Consider the following 21,639-nt stretch of genomic DNA (forward strand, 5'->3'; position numbering starts at 1 on the left):
TTCTTCAACACATAAAGGAAAAGTTCATTCTTAGATTCAACACATTTGGAGATTAACCATTTTTTCTAAAGTAATCTTAATCTAACCAAAGCTTTAAGATGTAGAATACAAAGTATTAAACATTGAAGATACTAAAAGAACAGTACTTTAGTAAATGCACTTACCACTGGTTTTTAAACGCCACATTAACTTGTGATAATCTTCTTGTGAAAAAAAACACAGTCAGATGTTTCACATTTGTCCTTTATGTCCTGGTGATTTCTTCCAGCAAAAGTTTAACAATTTATTTAACTTTGACATTTTTTTCAGAACTTATTGCATGAAAATAAAGATTTTTTGGTTTTTGGCGAATGTTTAATTTCTGCAGGTGGAGACGAAGCAGCCCGACTTTTATAGTATTTTTTATAAGTATCTAAAAGTTTTAATACCTGAAAGTTGATTTCATGAATCTCTTCACTTTGGGGAATGAAACAAAGATCATTTCTGACATTAATGACAGTTGTGTGTTTTTTTATGCAGAAGCTTCCTCAGCTGAAAATCTTGCGAAACATTGGTTTGAGCTTCTCCAGCTGGCTGTTGTTCCTCATCTTCTCTGGCAGAGAGCCCACCTTCATGATCGTGTCGTTTGCTTCCTCGAACAGATTCTCACCCACCTCCTTCTTCACTCGCTCCCTCCAGGCCGCCAGCTTCGGCCGGCTGGCGAACACATCAATGCCGGATCCAACGGGCTACAAAAGACAGAAAACACAGCCTGAACACAGAAATACTGCAGGAACACGAAAATACAACTCCAGGTTCATAAAGAGGACAAACTAGGGTTTCTACATTTATTAATTTGAATGCTAAACTGGCTTTCATTAACTTTTAAAAAACATCCGACTCCTCAGAGCATCTTTTACAAAAACCAACCTGTCAATCACAGGTAGCCCCCCCCTAACCCCTCCCTCTTTCTGGTCTGTGTGACTCTCGATGGGAGCATCAGTGACTAAATGAACATCATGCTGTTTTGAAGAAGACTTGAAACTAGAGACTGAGACCATAAACTCATTAGGAACATGTTTACTGAGGGAATACATCAGGAGAGGAGGAGGAGCATGTTCTCATAGACTTCTATACCACCCTAACCAGGTTGTGCCCCCTTATGGATATTAGCAAAACTACAGGGTTAAGGATATTCTTACACACAGTCTGTGGAGTTACACCCCTTGCTGCTTTAATCAGTTGTAAATAGTGGAGGCATTATATGAAATATTTGTACCTGCATGATCTCGGCCACAGCCACCACATCAGCCAGAGAGATCTTGTCGCCGACGATGAACGGTTTGTTCTGCAGGAAATGTTCCTCCAGCAGCATGAGCGACTTATTCAGATCCTCGATGGCGGCGTCCATCTTGTCCTTCGGGACCTCAGCGTCCATGATGACAGGAAACATAAGCTGTTCAGAGAGACAGGCAAAGATCACTGATGGACGACTCAACAACTTCAAGCCCCGACACCACGGAACAATTTCTTTTTTCTTCTTTTTTTTGAGGTTATTTTTTCAGCCTTGTTTGCCTTTATTCAGAGAGAGAGGTCAGTGGATAGAGTCCAAACCAGGGAGAGTGAGGACCACGCAGCAAAGGGCCGAGGGCGGGAGTCAAACCCTGGGCCGTCACATCGAGGTCAGCAGCCTCTCTTCTTGGGACAATTTAACGGCACCCCTCTCAAACAAACTTTAACTACTTTGGTGAATCCATAAAATGTTTCAGACAAATGCAGGAGAACATGCTCCTACCATTAGCCTCAGCTGGTTCTGTGTTTAGCATGCTAACACGATATGCTAAGATGTCGAAGAGGGCACAAATTTAAACTGCTAAACATGATCATATTAGCATTGTCATTAGCTTCTTCTTATTTCTCATTCTGTACATACTCGATTCTTTTCCTTGGCTCCTCTCTCCTCGTGTCTTAGGAGTTATGGAGGAAAGGAAAGGACATAAGGAGAGAGGGTAGGCAATGGTACCTAAAAGGCCGCTGTGGAGGAAACATTTGTGCATCCTTGTGCATATTTCCTCCGGCAAGTCTCCTCTCCTGAAGGTGCATTTAAGAAATTAAAAAAAAATCAAGATGGCTGCTGAGATCGATTCCCGAGCAGGAGGACAGAGGAGACAAGGAAGGAAGGAGGCACAATATATGTTAGCATGCATAAATTAGCATTTAGCTCAAAGCTGTGCTTAAGAACAGCCTCAAAAATCAACCAGCAAGCCTACAGGCCTACAGACCTACAGACCATGTGAGAGTGGCTAAACATCAGATGTTCAGTATAAATGTTCATAATAACAATCAATTATTATCAATTATTAAACTACAAGTGTCAGAGCTGCAAAAGAGAACCAAACAGCTGATCTCATGTTTGAACTGTTGAAATGTTTGCACTGTCGGCTGAGGACGCAGACGATCTGACAGTCATCGCACCTTTAACAGGAAGACCTTTGACCCGTGAGCTCTGAGGTTGGTGTGCTGCCAGGACAGGTACTCATTAACTCGAGCTCGCTGCTGCAGGTCAGCCGGATACCAGTGATCCGCCACAGAGTGTTTCTGCACCAGGTACTTCAGGATGGCAACGCTGCAAAATAAGAGGAACGAAGAAACACTCATGAAAGAGAAGCTGATCTATAAAACCAGTTGTCTCAGGGCCAGGTCTCAAACTGTTTTATCTCATATTAAATAAAATGACCAATCAAAGAGTCGCCCTTTGGACGACACTTTTAAAATAAGTGCAAATGTTCAGAACAACCAGATCCAGTTAAATAAGAAATAAATCAACTGTCCATCGTTGTACCTTTCCGTCAGAACGAAGCGTCCATCCTTCATGACGGGAACCTTCCTCAGAGCGCTGATCTTTCCAAACTCCTCGCCGTACTGCTGCCCTGAAACACACAGAATGAGAGTCACACACGTGTCATGTGGAAGGAAGAAAAGAATACATGCGCACAGAACTTAAAGTCTCAGGGTTTAACCAGATATATTAAAAGATGGCCGACACGACAGCTCCCTCAGAGTGAAGCCAAACCCTCTCTATCGCCCCCTCTATCGCGGCGCCACCCGCCGATCTCTACTGCACAGCTCTGGCTCCAAATGACGTCACCATCGCAAGATGGCAGCGCCCCTCACGGGGGGGTTTTGGCTTCAATTTCATAGTCGAACAGTCGTCAGGCCGAGTGGAAAGCATCTTTCTCTGTATTCGCTCGAGGATCCACCAACAGGTTCAAACTGATCACTTTAAGGCCGAGGAATTTATTTTAACTGTGTTCTTATTTACTGTTTATGATAAACTTCTGAAACGTCCCGTTTGTTTCCTCCTTAATTGGCGACTAAAGGTTTTTGACCGCACGTTGTCGACTCGGCGGTGCAGTGATTCTTAGGGAGGAGATACAATATCTGCAAGTCACCATTATCAGCAAATAGAGCTTTAAAATTAAATATTGACCTCAGCCCAAAATAAACATAACAAGAGGCTGATAAGAGAGACGAGGCTGTAATCATGCTTATGTAACGCAGATACAACAAGAGCAGAATAACACAGTATTAATAATCTGTTTGTTCCACTACAGGAGAGACTCTGTGGTGTTTGAAAGTTGGTGGAAAAAACTTTTTCTGCATCAGCAAACAGCTAAAATAATTAGAGTTCAAGGAAACGTCAGCAAAAATAACAAACTTAAACTTTAATGCTTCCATTAAACTTTATTGTCCCTGAGTGAAACTTTGCAGCCAGATAAAACAAAACATAGACAACATGAATGCAGGCATGTAAAACTGTCACCTCAAGCATCATCAGTCCTCAGTATTACACAGGACACGGTTTCATTGACAGGATCCTCATGAGAAGTGTGATGGCCTGAGTGATGAAGGAGTTCCTGTTAGACTTTGGAAATCTAAAACTGTGACGAGAGGAGCTCGAGCTCCCCGGAAGAGGATGTCGAGGACACTGGAAGACGTCTCAGGCCTTTGAGGTCGCTCTCTACAGACAGATCAGGTTGTTTAACACCAATGACTTCACTGGTCACTTCAATAATATGCTGCAAAACATCAAAACACCTGTGTGAATGTTTATCCCTAACAATCTTTGACTACATTTCTGTAACTAAGCCGCTGATCTGGGGAACTAGTTTCGGACTCGTGTTCTGGGTGAAGCACCAAACCAACATTTGCTTTCCACGTTGGATTCAGTGATCCATGCCTTCAAAGTTTTAGTTTATATTCTCAGAAATTGATCTTTCCAACCGTTATATGAGTTCCAAACGGAGCCAGCCGTGTAACTGTAGCTAAAGAAACATTTAAACGTACTCCTGAAGTGTCGACCCTGTGATGTCGCTCCCTCCCTTTCCAACGCTTCTCTTTCCTTTTCCACAGCTCTCTGTTAAACTCGATCATCTCAGGGACATTTTGTCTGGATGCTTTGACCTTTGACCCTGACACCCCACCCACTGTTTGTCTTGGAAGTCGGTTATCTAGAAGCTAACGTAACTCTACCCCTCACCTCCCTGGACGAGACTGTCAGCTCTCTGGGTGAAATGTGAAAGTGTAAACTGATCGCACAGAGGAGGATTTTCATGCGACTTCCTTTAGAGCCTGAAAGACGTTCAACGCCCAAAGTGTTTGTACAGAGTTACAAAGTCAAACACTCGGAGGAATACAGGCTGGATGTTAACTGTACAGACTTGTTGGCTTTATGTAACAAGTTCAGAGTCTGCAGGTCATTCACTTTAACTGATTTGGCAATCCTCCACTGTCAGATGATTTCACAGTTCATGAAGTTCTTGAGCATTTATCATTCTTGGTTGGCATGAGCGAATATTTTAGCACTTTCAGGCAACAGTTATTTCTTCTTTATGTCTTTGTGATCAAAATATATTGTGTTTCCCCTTTGTTCAATAGTTTTACTCTCTAAGCGACGACACTGAACTGTTGAAATCTGCAGAGAGGCATTGGTTTGAATTGTTGTGAAGTCTCTTTACTGTGTTGTGGAGCAGTGCAGGAAAAACACGTGCAAATGTACGTGAGTTTTGCTTACCGTTCTCCAACTCACTTGTGCTTTTGTGCTGAACGTTTTTCTCCATTTCTTTGGCACATTGCTCTGAAGATGCATTTCCCAAAAGAACTCATGCAGCGAAACATTAAACTCAACGTGCAGAAGACTGTCACTAAAAACACTTTGTGACTTTATGTTAAAATTATGCTGATTTCAAGACTCCAAGTTTCCACAGCACACTTTGTAGAGCAAAAGAGCACTTCGGGTTTCATGTGATGTGGCAAAGAACAATCATATTGTGTGGATGGAGTGGTCTCACCGCACAGAGGCCTTTGAAAAACAAACAGCACTGAACAAGAATGTACAGTTGGAACTGGTGTTTGTGGTGTTTCCGATACTTACCAAGTCTCCTGAAACCAGCAGGACATAAAAAAAACATCTTAACTTTGACTCACATTAAACACTGAAATAATTCATCTGAAACCATTTGGTTTACTGGGGGCTAATAAATCACTGCATCGAATCTTTGCATTGATTTGCATCCTGGAAAATAACCATTACAGTATTTCTGGCTGTATCGGAGGTGGACACAGACACCAGTATCAACTCTGGTGTGAAAACTTGATGCCTTAAAATCAGCAGCTGAAGAGTTTTTATTTGATAAAACATAGCAGTCCGTGAGAGTCAGAACGGTACTCATTCAGTGTCTGTGGAAACATGTAGACTGTTTGGAATCGTATGGCTGCATGTCCACTTAGGGCTTCCATAGAAATCAGACACACTTTAAAACTTCACTCATTCTTGTAAAAAAATAACTATTTGAGCACTTTGGTTTGCACACGGTCAAAGCAGCATTCGATGACATTAAAACTTCCCTCACACAGATGAGTCAAATGTTTCAGCCTTTTGCAGACTTCCTAGAGAGAGCCTTCTGCTGCGTGTATGAGTCGTGTTGTGAAATGCATCTGCAGTGCTGACAACTTAAAAATACCTCGAGAAATGTGCCAAAGAAATTCAGAGAAACTGCACCTCTGCTAAACATCTGGTAACTTCCTGCACTTTTCCAAAAGTTCTTCAGGACAAATGAACGAATATTTGAGCTTAAAGTCAAACTTAAACATGCACGAAAAGTCTCCTTCCTCTGTCTGTGTCTGTGTCTGTGTCCGCAGCGGGGTTTTCTCACCTGTGGGCAGGTCGACTAACTTGAACTCGAAGGGGATCCCGACCGCTCTGGCGAACATGAAGACGGATCGGCAGGGCTGAGAGTTCAGGTCCAGGTAGAGCTCCATGCTGTCGGTCTGAAGGCTGCAGATGTCTCCCTCTGAGTGTTTCCTCTCCTCTCCTCCAGCGCCTGTTGTCCTCTCTTCGTCCGGAGCTCCGCCTCTCCTCTCCGTGAAGCTCTTTAATTTTAAACAGTGGCGACACTTCAAAGTAAGCAGGTCGTCCTGGTTGAGCAGTCTGACCTTTGACCTCAGCCTGGTCCAACGTTTTGTAAACACTGCAGAGATTATCACATTGTATCTGCTCTGTGCGCCTCTAATCTGTGATACAGTCCCTGCTTTATAATGAGTTCATAGCAGACATCAGAGTAAAGAGGATTCACAGGCATTTATCACGTTCTTCAAGATATTTAACCCTTTCATGCATTCATAATTTAATCAAAGATCTTTTTTTATTTACATCTTTATTAACATAATCATTATTATGACATCCATTAAACATCCTGTTCTTTAAAAACCTTTGAAGCTTTCACCTTCGATCCACACAAAGTTGAGTAAACACTGAAAAAAGACCTTCGAGTCTTTGCTTCTCTCAGCCAGTAAAATATTTGTAATTGATTTGCTTTACTTGAAAGCAAGTGAAACATCATGCATCACCACAATACAACCTTTGATTTGTAGCCTCTGGAGTGGAACTATGTCTTTTCCGTCAGAGAAATGAATGTTAATTATACATTATTAAAATGTGAATAAAAGTATCTCTAACTTTTTCTTTCCGGTTTTCTAGAATAAAAGTATTTTAAAGTTTTTCCTGAGGTGCATCTTATTTTTCAAAACATCGGTGCAGTAAGATCCAATACGATGCACTTTAATGTCCCCGTAGAGAAGTGTGTGATTGATAAATAAATAAAAAACAGTAAAAACAAACAACAATCAGCAAGTAAATAAAGAAGCACATAGCAATGACAACCACAAATTACAAAACAGAACAGCAGTCAGAGCAGAAGCAGGATTAAAGTGACTCAAGCTTTTATTTTGAAATGCAGCGTGCAGCGTGCAGCGTGCAGGGTGACTGTGGCTTGAATGCTGTCCAGCGGTGTGCAGAGGAGGAGGCCTCTGGATCTGGATCAACATGCTGAGGGGCGGACAGATTTTCACAGCTGCATGTTTTCTGACTGCAGAGCTTCCTCAGGGACGAGCAGAACAATTACTTATATAAACATATATACAGCACTTACGGTGGATTGTTGTTATTTTCTTCAGCTTTAAAGTCACAGCGAGCACAACCTTTTAAAGCACTTTTTACAGCCCTCAGATAATCTCCTTCTATATTCACTTGTTGTTATTTGGAGGAAATAAAAAGACAAAGACGAGGCAGCAGAACATTACCAGCTGGGACAAACTTATCTCAGTGTTTCACAGAGAGCATTGTTTGAATGTTTTGCAGAGTCCAGATCTGGTTCTGGTGGGACTCGAGGAAACAGCTGCGGTTTGTTCTGGGTTCTCTAAACAGGAAGTGGACTCCCAGCAGCATTCACACCGCGGTCATCACGAGTTATAAAACTAACAGACGGGATCCAGAGGGGAGTGATTCCAGTACCTCGCTGGTTTGCAGCCAGTGGTCTGTGGTTTAGCGGAGTTATGGAGGGTGGAGTCTGTTCCCTGGGGGGGAGGGGGGAGGGGGGGTGCTCTCCAGGATCAACAGCAGCCGCTCCATCTTCCACTGAGTGTAAGGCTTCTCTGAGTCCTGAGGAGACGAGGAAACACCAGCCTCGATATTCAGACACAATCACAGAAACACATTGTTCTAATGTCATTAAGCAAATAGGCGCCTAAAGTCCATTTCACTGTATTATCACACATCTGAGTGTAAACCTGATTTCTACGCTGTCAACATATTTGATTTTCATATCGTTCACGTCCCACACACGGTTATGTGTTTGGTGAACTTGAAAAAACAGTAGCTAGGATTTAGTGGCATCTAGTGGTGAGTTTGCAGATTGCAACGACCCCCCCCTCACCTTCCAAGTGTGTAGGAGCACTTTACTGTGACCCCAAAACAACCACACAAAGCCCCTCTCTAGACCCAGAGTGTGATTGGTCCATGTACTCTACTACCATGGAAAAACGGTGGAACATGGCGGGCTCTGTACATATAAATGGAGTATGCTAAGGTAAAAAAACTTCTCAGGTGATTATACTCTAATAAAACATACGTATGAAAACCATCTTGTACTTCTGCCAATAGATCCCCCTGATCTAACAGTCAGCTCTTTCATTTCCATTTTGAGGATGAGAAAAGCGTTTCACTTCACAGGAGAAAAAATGAACCTTTCAGCCAAATAAGAATCTGAAGAGAAAAATGTATCACAAAATTAATTTTGGATCAATAAAACAAATTATAGCCTTTAGAACAAAAGGCTGGATGGGCATAAAACACCTGACAGGCATTGTAAGCTGTGACATGTTGACAGATATTCTTTCAAATTTAGATTTGTAGATTCTCTGGCAAAAAAATGGCAAAAATAAAAGTCAGTGTCAGCCGGGGTCCCAGCCCACATGAAGCCAGGAAGAAACTGGAGTTATGGAACTTGTGTAACCACATTTAGTCCTTCGACTTTGACCTGATGGAGTTTTTTACTTTGTTGGATTGTGTTTGACCTTCTAAAGATCCTCAGTAAAGAATCAAACTCTTCTTCCAGCACTGGATGTTTGTCTGAGCTGCAGAAGTTTAAAGGAAGTCAAACCGTCCAGGACTAAAAGCAGCAAATGAATCTTTTCCCCTCCCACAGACACGATGATGTTCCAGAGGAGAAGTCTGTGAGGTTAAATCATCTGACCTGACGCTCTGTGTTCAGGATGTGACTGAGGATGATGACTGCCTCCTGCTTGACTCCCTCCAGCAGCCTCCTCCTGCTCCTCTGCCTGACAGCTCGGCCTCCAGCTGAAGCACCTCGGCTGTTTTCTGACGGTTCTCATCAGAAACTGAAGCCAGGGTTTGTCTGAAAGCACAAGGCAGACAATAACACTGTGATGTCCCCAACAGTGTGGGGGTATAGCTCAGTGGTAGAGCATTTGACTGCAGATCAAGAGGTCTCTGGTTCAATTCCGGATGCCCCCTGTGTCACATTTATGCCACAACAAAAACAAGCTGTTACACAGCCAGTATGTGAGTGGGCTCATAAAAACAAATGTGGGAGAAGGCATGGAGTAACAGGAGCAGGTTGAAGAGATCCGGACCTCAGCTCCCTGTGCGGAGCGGGAACACAGTTAAATTACTGCATAAAAACCAAAACATTTAATGTTTTCTGAAACCTAGAAATCTACAGCTGTGACTTGTGCTGAACGGTGGCTGCTGGTGCCACAACAAGTAAGAACCCAGTTTGTGTGGTGTATTCTCCCACACACACAATGAGGCTGGGTCCTGCATGAAAACACACAACAATGACCCTGACTCAATAGCTGGCATGTGGGGGTATAGCTCAGTGGTAGAGCATTTGACTGCAGATCAAGAGGTCCCCGGTTCAAATCCGGATGCCCCCTGTGCCACGCTTATGCTGGTTCACTGCTAACATTGCTACTGAAGCTGGGACTGTTGGTTTACTTGTGGAGTCGACCAAATCATTGTTGAATAATTTCAAGCGTAAAGACGATAAAACCTTCTTAAAATGTTAATCTGTGTCCTGCAGAAAGGTTCAACTTTTACCTGAGCTCGTCCTCTGTGTCCAACAGGTGCTGTGTGGTGATGCTGAGGTCCTTTAGCTCCGCCTCCAGCTGCAGGGACGTCTTCCTCAGCTGATACGCGTCCTGAAGAACAGAAGAGGCTAAAATGATTGTTTTATTTTACTGGAAAAAGGAGGTTCTGCTGCTAACATTGCGTCTTTGACAGCACACCGTTTTCTCTCATTAAAAATATCAGCTCACTCCATTATACATTTGCCATCTAAGGTTTCACATTTTTAACCACAATAAATAAAACAAATAAAAACTATGAAGCAAATGTGGAAGGAAAGATTTATGGCTGCAGCTTCTTGTTTTGATTTCAGGTGCTGTTAGGAGCAGGTGTGGCTCTCATTAAACTGAGGTTGAAGAAGAAGCCTGCACACAAAAACACTTTGATACACACGTGTGTGCAAACTGTAATGACCTTTCATGCGTAGAAGAAAAACATCTCCATAGCTTCCATTTAAACTATCACAGCAGCAAACCCCCTCTGTGCATACATACGGAGTGTTGTTTCTAAGGCAGACTTCACCAAATGTGAACCTTTAACACTAAAACACTCATCTACACAGATTTAAAAAATAATAATAATAATAAGAGGACAGTTGTGTCTTCACAGGAGCTTGGACACATTAGATAGAAATCACTGTTTGTGGTCTTTAATAAAAGAACAGAGAAGCTGAAGAGAAAAAAAAGGTTAAAAGAGAGAAAAACTAACATTTTTAAAGCTCAATGTAAACGTAGGTCCAAACAAGTCACTGAGGCTTTAGAAAAGCAACACTGCTTCCTCTGACTGTGGCGAGTTTTTATCAGCGTGTCACATGTTTCTGCTTTAAGTTTTCTCACCTGCTGTTTCAGAAAGCTGTGTGCACAAGTGATACGCCTGAACAAAGACATATCCTGTGCAGAGGAAAATGTATGTTTAAACTGAATACTACATTTATTGGTGCAGCACAAAATTGTACTGTACAAAGACATGTTTGGTCAACCTTCCACCCCCACTCCGATGCCCATGACTTCATTGTCTCTCAGGTGTTTGTTCACACTAATCCCCCACAGGCTCTGGGACAGTCAAAAAGCACAGTGTAGGCAAACTAGACATGTGGGGGTATAGCTCAGTGGTAGAGCATTTGACTGCAGATCAAGAGGTCCCCGGTTCAAATCCGGATGCCCCCTGTGCCACATTTATGCCACAACCAAAACAAATTGCTTCACAAGCAACATGCATGTACTGGGTTTACGGCTGCGTTACATGTGCGCGAATGCTGGCAAATAACAATCACCTGCAGACCCAACAGTTGTATCTACTCAACCAGTGCCAAACGTGGGAGAAGGCACAGGCGAACAGGAGCTAGAAGGACAGAAGAGATCCGGACCTCAGCTCCTTGTGCGGAGCGGGAACACAGTTAAATTACTGCATAAAAACCAAAACATTTAATGTTTTCTGAAAGCTAGAAATCTACAGCTGTGACTTGTGCTGAACGGTGGCTGCTGGTGCCACAACAAGTAAGAACCCAGTTTGTGTGGTGTATTCTCCCACACACACAATGAGGCTGGGTCCTGCATGAAAACACACAACAATGACCCTGACTCTGTAGCTGGCATGTGGGGGTATAGCTCAGTGGTAGAGCATTTGACTGCAGATCAAGAGGTCTCCGGTTCAAATCCGGATGCCCCCTGAGCTCATACTCTTCAACTTCTCTGCCTACATTATTAACACTTGTCCTCGTACCTTCTTACAGCTGAGGCCCTTCTGGAAGATCTCGTATGCACTCTTCATCATCTCGTCCCTCTCAGCGCGGACGACACCCTCTCTGTCTTGTAGGACGTCTCTCTTCTTCTGCAGGACGTCTCCGTCCCTCAGCAGGTCCTGGAAGAGACGAGACATCTCACAGAGCTGAGTCCGCTCCTTCTGAAGAATCCTTGAAGCCTCCTTCTCAAGGTATTTTTCTGCTGAGTGCTGCATCGCGTCACAGATGCTGTTGTTGGAGGAGAAGGGAAGGTAAACATTGTTATTAAAGTTTCCTGCAGATGTAAAGATAACTGTGAGTTTAACTCCGTCCTGGACTTTACTTCTTCGTCTTTAACGCGTCTTCCTTCTTCGTGTTGTCAATGACAGCTCTATGCTCTTCGTGCTGATGGATCAGCTGATTCTTCACGGACTCTATGACAGACCATCTCTGCTTCAGCTGCATCATCTGCTCCTCCTGCTCCTTTAACTCTGCAGCTGAGGGCAGGAGGGGAACAACGAGAACAGGCTTGTAATAGTTTTTGAAACCAACCATTACACTTTTCCACCGTCACATTGTGGAGTTGTGTTGCCCTAACATCTTTTACAGAAAGGACAATTTGTTAGTTGCACATTTAACAAAGCGCTGCAAACCAAACCTCACTATTTTATCCTTTTAAAGAGGATTTAACATAGAAAAGTAAAAACAGTCTTAAAGACATTTTTTCATTTACAAATTGTCTCCCTGAAAACTGATCTCTGCCTTCAGTTTGTCCGTGTGCGCCTGTAGCTCCCGCATGCTCTGGCCGTGCTGCTGCTTCAGGGCCTCCCGCTCCTGTTTGGCAGCGTGCAGCAGTTCCTCCAGCTCGTCAACTATCTTCTCTTTTGTAGCCACAAAGCGTTAGCGAGGTACTCAGTTGTATCTTTCTTGTCCTTCTCTAAGGCACTGTGCTGGGAGACGAGGTCCTCGTTCTGTTTCTCCAGCTTGACACATTTAAGCTGACATCTGCAGGAGGAAGAGGGACCTGATGTTATGGTGTTATATGAAACATCTACTGTGAGTTTTCTTAGATATACAGTAGTTTAAATTATAATGAAAACTGCTTCCTGAATAATAGAGTCTATCACTCACTTACAATTTGTCAATAATTCAGGTAAAAGAAGTACAGGAAAAAACAGTAGAGATATTGGATCCTCTGTCATTGTTTTCATTGTTATACGATAGAACATTGAATATCAATGAATTTAACATAAGAAATAAAATTAACTACTCTAGTGAAATAAATTTACTTTGGTTCTGGAAAGTTATAATGGGCATTATTCATATTGTATTTGACTTTTTAAAAACAAAACAATAACTAAAAAAAGTAAATATTATATAGTATAGTATAGTAATATATTATTTTCACAACAATGGAACAGTGCAGCACTTTACATGTCCCTTTATAACAATTCTGGCTCCATAATATGTACAGTACTGTATATATTTCTTGCTACATTTACTACAGTATATAACTGAGTTTACTTTCACATTTGAATTCAGTATTTTTGTGACTAAACTGTAAACACACATCCTTACCTATAATAGTCTTAGCTGAAGTCATAGCTAAGCTTTAATCTAATATATATGTTTTATGTTTTTAAAACTAAATATTATTCAAACCGATTTAACATGGTCTCAATAGCCAGTTTATAACAGTCACAGTCCCATTTTATATGTCACAAACATTTTAAGAGGTACAAAATGGTGCTAATGCTAACTAGTGCTAATGCTAACATAACTAGCTAAAATCACTTTTGAAAACATGAAAAAAAACATAATGCAGTATTTTTTAAGAGTAAATATCATACTTTGTTTGAAGAAAATATGAGGGATTGTTCCGCCTGCCAACAGAGAAGCAGCATTGCAGGGTAACGGTAATGTTAGCTTAGCACAGTCTTACCTTTCCAACTGTTCGTCCAGATACCGAATTTGTAACAAATATAACGACTTTTCTGTGTCGCCAGATCCGATTTTATCCGCCATAGTTATGCATTTATGTATTGTTGTTGTTGTATTGTATGTTTATTTTTTTATAAATATATATATATATATAATATTTTGCTTGAGGGTGTTCACGTCCAATTTCTTTAGGTCTTTTAAACAATTCATTATTAAAATTTCAGAGATATATCCAGCTAGCTGAGAAAGTGACGTCGGATCATAGCCGTTGCTGGGGAATGCTACCTTCAAGGACTGCTCGGAAAGTTTTACCTCTTTTAAAAGTGAGCTAACCAACGGAAAAACTGCCGTTATTCCGAAATATATGTATTAATAATAATAATAACAATAATAATAAAATTTAATAAGCTTTTCGGTGTTGTTAGCCTAGGCTATATGTTCTATGTTTTATTCCTGTATCTGTGAAGCACTTTGAAACCCGGTGTTTTAAAAAGTGCTTAATAGATAAAGCTTTACTTACTAACTTACTATAATGGATTTTCTTTAAGGAGAGAATAAAATATGAGGTTTAACTAGCTTTACTCTTTATCACAGTCTTGCCTCTTCATTTTGTCATCTAAATATAAAATTTATATCAGATTTAAGGACATTTTTTTGTCATTAGGGCGGATGTCATTTGCCATAGATTTAGAATTTTTTTCTGTAAATGTTATGTCTTTGTGTTGTTTATCTTCAAGCTTTTAAACCTTATTTTCACAAAAACCTTTGCTAAGAAGCTAACCGGAGGCTGCTGCCTTCATGGACCCCCAGGAAAGTTGTTAAACAACCATCAACACTTACAAACTAATGTACTACTTACTTCATAATTCTACTTTATTTCTTTGTATTTCTGGGTTTTGCAGTTGTATGTTCATAAACTTAATCAATTTATTTATATATGTGAATATTTATTTATTAATGTATTTGTAAGTTAATAATTGTTTTAATAAACACTTTAAGTCTTCATATGTGTCTGTGCCAATGTCTTTTTCAGGTTGTGTCAACTTCACCCTTATAAAAAAAAAAAAGGAAAACAGAAATAAAAACGGTGCAAAGTAAAGCAGCATCTTTCTGAACAGTGTTATGAACAAATAAAGATGAAGACATAAACAAAAACGAAACACTCAGACTGAATGTCAGGTCATTAAAGATCTGTAATTGCTCACTTTATAGTCTGAGTCTGTCCTATAAATGAACAAAGCAGAGAGGTGACTGATCTAAGTGATGTCTAATTACAGTTTCCATATGCAGGGACATTCACCGGAGACTTAAGGGGGAACAGATTTGCATGCTGGGTATTTTCATTTCCTCTGTAAGCACCCTAAGAAGTCATTCTGCTTTGAGCCTGAGAGGAATGAAACAGGATCCATCTCCGCTGGGCCTCTACGATCATGTTTGGACCTGCGGATCTGAAGCTGTGCGGCACCGCCCTCCTGCTGGTCCTGGGCGTGCTCGCCAACGTCTTCAACCTCAGCGTCATGCTGGTGCCGCAGTGGAGGTCCGGAGGTGTGAAAACCGTGGCCGTCATCATCTGCTTCATCTCGCTAGGTAACGTCCTGCTGCAGATATCCACCTTCGTCCTTGTGGCCTCCGCCTGGGCCGGCGTGCTCTGCGGGCAAGAGTTACCTTTGTTCTTCTGCATCGTTTTGGTCGTGTGGCTCAGCAGCAGCTCTGTCAGCTTCTGGTCTGTCGCCTGGCTGAGCGTCTTCTACTGCATCAGGGTTTTAAGCTTCTCCTCGGTTCTCTTAAGAGCTCTAAAGGTCAACATCTCGGCCATCCTGAATGTCACCTTGTTTGTGACCTTACTGACCTCCTGCATCATGTTCACACCTTTCTTCTACCTCCATTTCCAAGGCAAAACTTCAAACACAACAGAAACAGCAGCATGTGACATCAGGAAGCCTCTGTTTCCTGCCTGGGTTGATGTCAATGTTTACATGATCATCTTCATCTGCTACCTCACCCTGATGCCCCTGAGCGTCATGCTCCCAACATCGCTCAGCCTGGTCGTCTTCCTTTGCAGACACTCCTCGTCCCTGCAGAGTGAGAGGAGCGGCTCTCATTCTGCAGAGTCGTACCTGCTCGTCTGCAGGCTGACCGTGGCTTTGGTCTGGGTGTATCTAACAACACTGCTCACCATCTCCCTCTACTATTTCCATGCCATCTTTGCTTCAGGGCTGAGCGCGGACGTGCTCTTCCTCGGCTTGTCCTTTTACTGCGTGGCCTCTGCGATCCTCCTCACCTGCTCCAACAAGAACCTGAGAGAGAAGCTCAGAGTGATCTGCAGGGGGAAGAACAAAAACAGACTGGTCAGGAGAGCTGAAGATAAAGATGGAGAAACAGCGGAAATTTGAGTTTTACTTGAGCAACATGCACTCTGCATCTCATGTAATTATCTTCACATTCAGTTGTGTAATCTTCTTATACTTAAATCATGTGAATTGTGATGACAACAAACAACTCAAGACCACTGCGTAGTTGTTCATGTGAGGATCAAATCTTACGCTGTATCAATTAAATTCTTGTAATATAATTGGAGGTCCTATTGAGTGTTTTTAGCTAATGTTAGCTTGTTTGCTAACATGTTAGGCCGTGTATGGGTCAACCACAAGCTAGCTAACGCAGAAAAGTGCTGTCTTGAGACGATTACATCATCATCTCCGATTACAGGCTCTCTGGGCTGAACTGGTTCATTTAACCTGTTGCAAATAACTTTATGAGCTAACATTACAAAGCAACAACATCTTTATAAATAAACATCTGCATATGAACACAGATAAAACTCCAGTCGTCGATCAGAAAAGGAAGACTTGGCCTGGAAATCAGATATCGCTGGTATCAGCTGGCTACAACAACAGCCTCAAAATATTGTCAGTTGTCCCCAGAGGCCTAAACATCCTCAGGTGATAGACGATGTGTTCCAAGCAGTGTAGCTAGGTTACACCCAGCTGGCTAACCTTAGCTCGTTAATGCTATTGCTTGCAGAATACTGTTTGGATATGTTAGTTGGTAGCTTGTCCGATGACTTCACCAGCTAACGTGATCCATGATACTGGCTATTTTGGTATCAGAGTTGAATTGAGATGAACTACATGTGCTGCCTGTAGTTCAATTAAAGGCCACTAGGTGTCCTTAACAGCAAACTGTGTCCTGCCTAAGCACACAGCTGTACTGAGGAAAAGGTGTAGGACAAAGTGAACTCTCAGGTGTTCTAATAAGAGAGTCATGGAGGGTTTTTCTTTTCCTCTTTTCTATATCTCTACTTTCTCTGTTATTGTTTTCATCACAATCCTTCCACCTCCACCGTCACTTATATGATCGTCTGTTTTTGTCATCATAGTTTGATCCTTAAAAAATCTGATTGTGTGTTTTAGGATAAAAAGATAAAAGATGAAACATTTTCATTAGTGCACTGGTATTTTGAGGAAACCACACACTTTGTATCATATCTACTGTATATACTGTATATATCCATTATCTACACCATGTGTCGCCTGTCAATCACAGGGCTGACACACAGAGACAGACAACCTTTCACGCTCACATTCACACCTACGGGCGATTTAGAGTCACCAATGAACCTAACGAGCATGTGTTTGGGAGTAAGCCGGAGTACCTGGAGGAACCCCACGCATGCACAGGGAGAACATGCAAACATGTCAGCTTTGTCTTTGTTTGAACCAGTGACCTTCTAGCTGTGAGGCAACACCGTTTTCTCTGTCACTAATAGCATCTTCATTATTGTAATTACTTTATATGTCTTTATGGTAAATACTCCAAGTTACTTTGTGTGGTTGTTGGGCTTACTGTAAAGATGTGTGGCTGTGTGAGAGCCTCTGTGTCTTGTGATTGTGTCTATGTACTACTTTGTTTTTTTTGTAGGACCCCCTCGAAAACGAGATGGTTCATCTGAAGGGGTTATCCATCAATAAACTTTATATTTTATTGCTCTTTTTAGTGTATGAATGATCTGGAGGTTGACAGACTGGCTTCATCTTATAGTGTGTGCTTGTGTGTGTTTGTGTTTGTGTGTATATATATATAAACAGGTGTCTGTGTTTTTGCAGTTCCTCCTGATCACCAGCAGAGGTCGGCAAATGCTGTTGGTTCTTTGGTTCATGTTTGAATCTGTTAAAATCAGAGCATGGAGACGACTCAGAGGTAGCTGTGTGTGTGTGTGTGTGTGTGTGCGTGCGTGCATGCGTGTGTGTGTGTATGTGTGTGACAGACAAGTGATGGTTGTCAGAAACTCTCACCTCCATCTGGAACGCAAAACTAGGTGAAAGAGGTCAGCGGGGTCAGACTGACTGAATGTTTTCCCAGAATGCTCTAAAACAGCATCATGTAAGAAACTACACGAGGATTTAGACCATTTTTATGCTTCTTTGAGTCCAAATATTGCAGCAAAAAATCAGTAGCAAGTACCAACTTACAAGATTTTACAAGGGCCTGAACACCGGGAGCAGTTTCAGGATGTGTGTCTCGGCTCAGGACACTGACATGTGGACAGGAGAAGGTGGCGATCACAATGCTAACCCTGTCACCAGTGGATGACCTGCTCAACCCCAGTGCAGAAATATTAGCTTGTTAGCATGTAAATATGGCAGGCTCAGGTAAGCACATGCTGGGAAGCTTCAGTGCAGTCTTCAGGTTATACTGCTGTGTTTCAGGTTGTAAGATGAATAAATGAAGGGAATCAAGTCCGAGCTTCCAGATTGATCAGCAACCAAGAAGACACTGAATGTTGAAAATCCATAAATCAATTTGGAACAAAATATTTGATTACGCATCAGCTACCGCCAGACAGCAGCTAATGTTAGCATTAAACAACAACAAGAAAATAAGTCATCAAATATGTTGTTTTCACTTGAACCATGTCCTATATAAGCTGTCGTCTAAGTTTTCCAGTAGCAACAAAATGCATCCACAGATCCACCTCTTCAACAACAGAAGTTAACTCCAAAGAGATTCTACTGAAGTGGATTTACGTTAGTGAAATTGACTCGCTTTATAATACCACTATAACACTGCAAATCTCTGTATAAAAGAAAGACTTGAGTAAATCCTGAGAGATTTGTGGAGCAGCTGCAGGTATTTTACCTTAATGCCACAGTTAGATCGGACTCTGCTTTGAAATGCAACACCAACAACTTCTTCTTAATCGCTGAAAACTGCAGCAGATTGATGTTTGCTGACGTAAACTCAGAGCAGAAAATCTCATTATTGAACTACAAACGATGCTGAGGGATGACGTCCTTAAATGAAAACCCAGATTAACGGCAGCACACGTTTCTGGCTTTGTTTTGATCTCCCTTCTTTCCTCTTTTGGCCTTTTTGTTGTGGCGGGGCCTGCTCAGGGGTCAGCTGGGGTCAAGCCAAAAAAAAATCCACTAATAACCCCCTCTGTGTCCCCCGTACCCCCTCCAGAGGCATTTTTCATAGAGCACAGACAGAGGAGGCAGGCGGCTGAAGGCTGGTCGCTTCCATCCACGCGTCTGGCTTCCATTAAATGGACACATGTGGTCTTTGTTTTGAGAAGTGCGGCTGACACGAACGTAAAACCAGCCGAATGAAAAATGGACTTCTCGGGCTGCGGATTAAAACTTTGTTCAGGGCCGGAGTTTCAGTTTAAACAGGAGGTATCGTAATGACAGGAAGTGTATGATGTGACTTAAGCCTCTGGTTTAGCTTCAGAGTACCACTGCGATGTGGAGCTGTCAGTCTGAAAGGGACTCGAGTTGGCTGCCAGATATAAATCTTATTCCAAGATAAGGTTAGAGCTGATATATCACATGTCACTCTGCCGTAAAAAAAAACAAGACAACTTTTCCGTCTGCGGCTGAGATTTACACTCCGGACTCTCACACAATGGCTCAGTGTTTGGCTCGGGCACACATGGAGGTTGATGGACACATTAGCAGTGGCAGGGATCGAACCGGTGACCTTTTTTATGGCCGGACAATCTATTTAACCTGCAGACCACCCGGCAAACATAAACAGCCACCGGATGCTTAAAGGATAACAAAAACTATGTCACACTCAAAACCTCAATCCCAAATATCCCACATGCTCTCTAGAGCAGCAAAAGTGGATTCATCCACCACTTAAAATAGTCCCTGACAAATCCAGTATGTCCTCCTCGTTCAGAAACATTAGCTAAAAATGACATGGACCAAATGTCAACCAAAAAGTGTTAATTACTGAGATTAAAAAACTCAGGTCCATTTATTAGATGTTCTGGAACTCTGAGTCATACCAGACTGATGTGGGACATTTGAGACTGATACCAGCATTGATTAAAGAGCGGAGAAATTCAGCGATCACCACTATGCCAGCTGATATTGTTGATATTTTAGACCCCTTCCTCGTGGATAGTCTTTATGCTAATTTAAGCTAACTGGCTGCGGGCAGCTACGTACTGTAGCTAGCACACAGACATGAAAGTAAAGGATGTCCTGATCAAGTTATTTTGGCTTCAGTCCAAAACAATCTTTATTTCTACTTTTGTCTTAATTACACGGTAACCTTGCCCTCTAAATTTGGCCCGTCTTCCTTTTATCCAAACACTGAATGACCTGATTCAAAGCTTCAAAGTTTGTCTTAATCTATTGTTTATTTAAAGGAAAGTTTAACTAATATGACAGAAACATGACAGTTTGCTGTTTTTAAAGGGACATCCTGGACTCCTGGATTTATTAGCTTGGGCCAGTTGGAGGGCAGCCAGTGGAGACTCCAGGCCTATTTAGCACAAATGCTAACCCAAAGTAAAACATGAAGTTGTTAACACATTAAACTAATGAGATACTTCAATTTTAATTTGTGAGCTTTGTGAGCTGAGGTAATTGTGCAAAAAGATACGTAACCTTCTTTAAGTCTTCTTTTTCAGTTTCTTGTCTTTATGCTAAACTAACTAACTAAGCTAAGCTAAGCTACATCGTTAGCATACAGAGATGATGTTTGTTGTTGGATGTTACGTTTTTCAACCCCAATGGTATTACCTTGCTCAAAGGCACATTAACTGTGACCATGAAGGAGGATGAAGTATATTTGTGGCGAGTTGGTTGTTTTTACATCAAAAGGTTCGATACCCGGCTGCTACAGTCAACATGTTGAAGTGTCAGTGGGCGAGACGCTGAAGTGCTCCCAAAGGCATAGTCAGTTTGTGTAAATGGTTGGGCCTTGATGGGGATTGGCACTTTGCGTAGCAGCATCAGGCTTTATAAGTGCAGTCCATTTACCATTTAGATTTATCATGCTAGTCCAGGACTTGAACCAGCCTTCTTTGGGATACCAGGTTGCCTCTCCATGTTTACAATATTGCCACGTCCAAGTCTAAATGAACTTCATGAGCAAAACTTTGTATCTGTGGAAAGATGTGAGTAAAGGTGTGTACGTGGGCCAATGTAGCGAGGGTTAACAAAGTCAACCCCTTGGAATGAAACAAGACCCACATCACACACATGCAAACACAGCCTCAGCCTGAGCTCACTGGAATGCTACGCTCTGCACTTCTGTTGTGTGCTGTTTTATGGTCTTTGCATTTTCACTAAAAGAAAGAAGGAAAACAAAGAGCTCCCATTATGATCATCAACCCATGTGATAAACAGACCGACGGTTCCATTCATTTCAGACCAACAGCTGCATCAGGACCAGATGGAAACCACTAAATCTTTTCATCTGAAAGACCTTCAGCTCGATTTCACCTGGACAAAGACACACTGACACAAGGGTTGGATTTCTGCCTGGAACAAACCTGCAGGTGTCAGATTGGGATATTTATGTAGATGTGGATGTCTATGTTAATTAGATATTAAAGGTTTATGATGGTTTGACCCTTAAATACCAAGTATCAAGTAGCAATTTAGCTAATGATAACAAGCGAATAAACTAAGTAGCTACTGGGTTATCAAATATTCTGTTACCTTGAAATATGACACAGAAAGTGGTGAAATGACAACATTTCTTCGGATGCCCA

The 21,639-nt window shown here is 41.9% G+C and overlaps 2 protein-coding genes and 4 non-coding genes across 6 annotated transcripts; 5 read left to right on the forward strand and 1 right to left on the reverse strand.

Moving 5' to 3' along the window:
- Positions 1–229: 229 nt before the first annotated feature.
- gstt1a (glutathione S-transferase theta 1a) lies at positions 230–6,365 on the reverse strand. The gene is made up of 5 exons (XM_069682783.1): positions 6,195–6,365; positions 2,822–2,909; positions 2,455–2,605; positions 1,259–1,435; positions 230–728 (listed from the first exon to the last, which is right to left on the reverse strand). The coding sequence occupies exons 1-5, from the start codon at positions 6,298–6,300 to the stop codon at positions 528–530; spliced, it is 723 nt and encodes a 240-aa protein (XP_069538884.1). The 5' UTR covers positions 6,301–6,365; the 3' UTR covers positions 230–527.
- A 2,915-nt stretch (positions 6,366–9,280) lies between these two features.
- On the forward strand, positions 9,281–9,352 carry trnac-gca (transfer RNA cysteine (anticodon GCA)). Its single transcript has one exon. It is a non-coding gene; the product is annotated as a tRNA-Cys (tRNA).
- Positions 9,353–9,702: 350 nt separating this feature from the next.
- trnac-gca (transfer RNA cysteine (anticodon GCA)) lies at positions 9,703–9,774 on the forward strand. Its single transcript has one exon. It is a non-coding gene; the product is annotated as a tRNA-Cys (tRNA).
- A 1,284-nt stretch (positions 9,775–11,058) lies between these two features.
- Positions 11,059–11,130, forward strand: trnac-gca (transfer RNA cysteine (anticodon GCA)). Its single transcript has one exon. It is a non-coding gene; the product is annotated as a tRNA-Cys (tRNA).
- Positions 11,131–11,561: 431 nt separating this feature from the next.
- trnac-gca (transfer RNA cysteine (anticodon GCA)) lies at positions 11,562–11,633 on the forward strand. The gene has a single exon. It is a non-coding gene; the product is annotated as a tRNA-Cys (tRNA).
- Positions 11,634–15,055: 3,422 nt separating this feature from the next.
- tas2r200.1 (taste receptor, type 2, member 200, tandem duplicate 1) lies at positions 15,056–16,018 on the forward strand. Its single transcript, XM_069682766.1, has one exon. It carries the CDS (start codon positions 15,056–15,058, stop codon positions 16,016–16,018), a length of 963 nt encoding a protein of 320 aa, XP_069538867.1.
- The last annotated feature ends 5,621 nt before the right edge of the window (positions 16,019–21,639 follow it).

Source organism: Semicossyphus pulcher, unplaced genomic scaffold (assembly GCF_022749685.1).
Source record: "Semicossyphus pulcher isolate SPU_LCO1_2020_fin unplaced genomic scaffold, fSemPul1.0.p SCAF_6, whole genome shotgun sequence".
NCBI lineage: Eukaryota > Metazoa > Chordata > Actinopteri > Labriformes > Labridae > Semicossyphus > Semicossyphus pulcher.

Excerpts from the sequence above, each read along its gene's own strand:
- gstt1a (XM_069682783.1), bottom strand. The coding sequence starts at position 6,300 with ATGGAGCTCTACCTGGACCTGAACTCTCAGCCCTGCCGATCCGTCTTC. Across the intron at positions 2,910-6,194 it reads GTTAGTCGACCTGCCCACAG|GGCAGCAGTACGGCGAGGAG; the intron begins GTGAGAAAACCC and ends TGTGTGTTTCAG. Across the intron at positions 729-1,258 it reads CTGTGGCCGAGATCATGCAG|CCCGTTGGATCCGGCATTGA; the intron begins GTACAAATATTT and ends TGTCTTTTGTAG.
- tas2r200.1 (XM_069682766.1), top strand. The coding sequence starts at position 15,056 with ATGTTTGGACCTGCGGATCTGAAGCTGTGCGGCACCGCCCTCCTGCTG.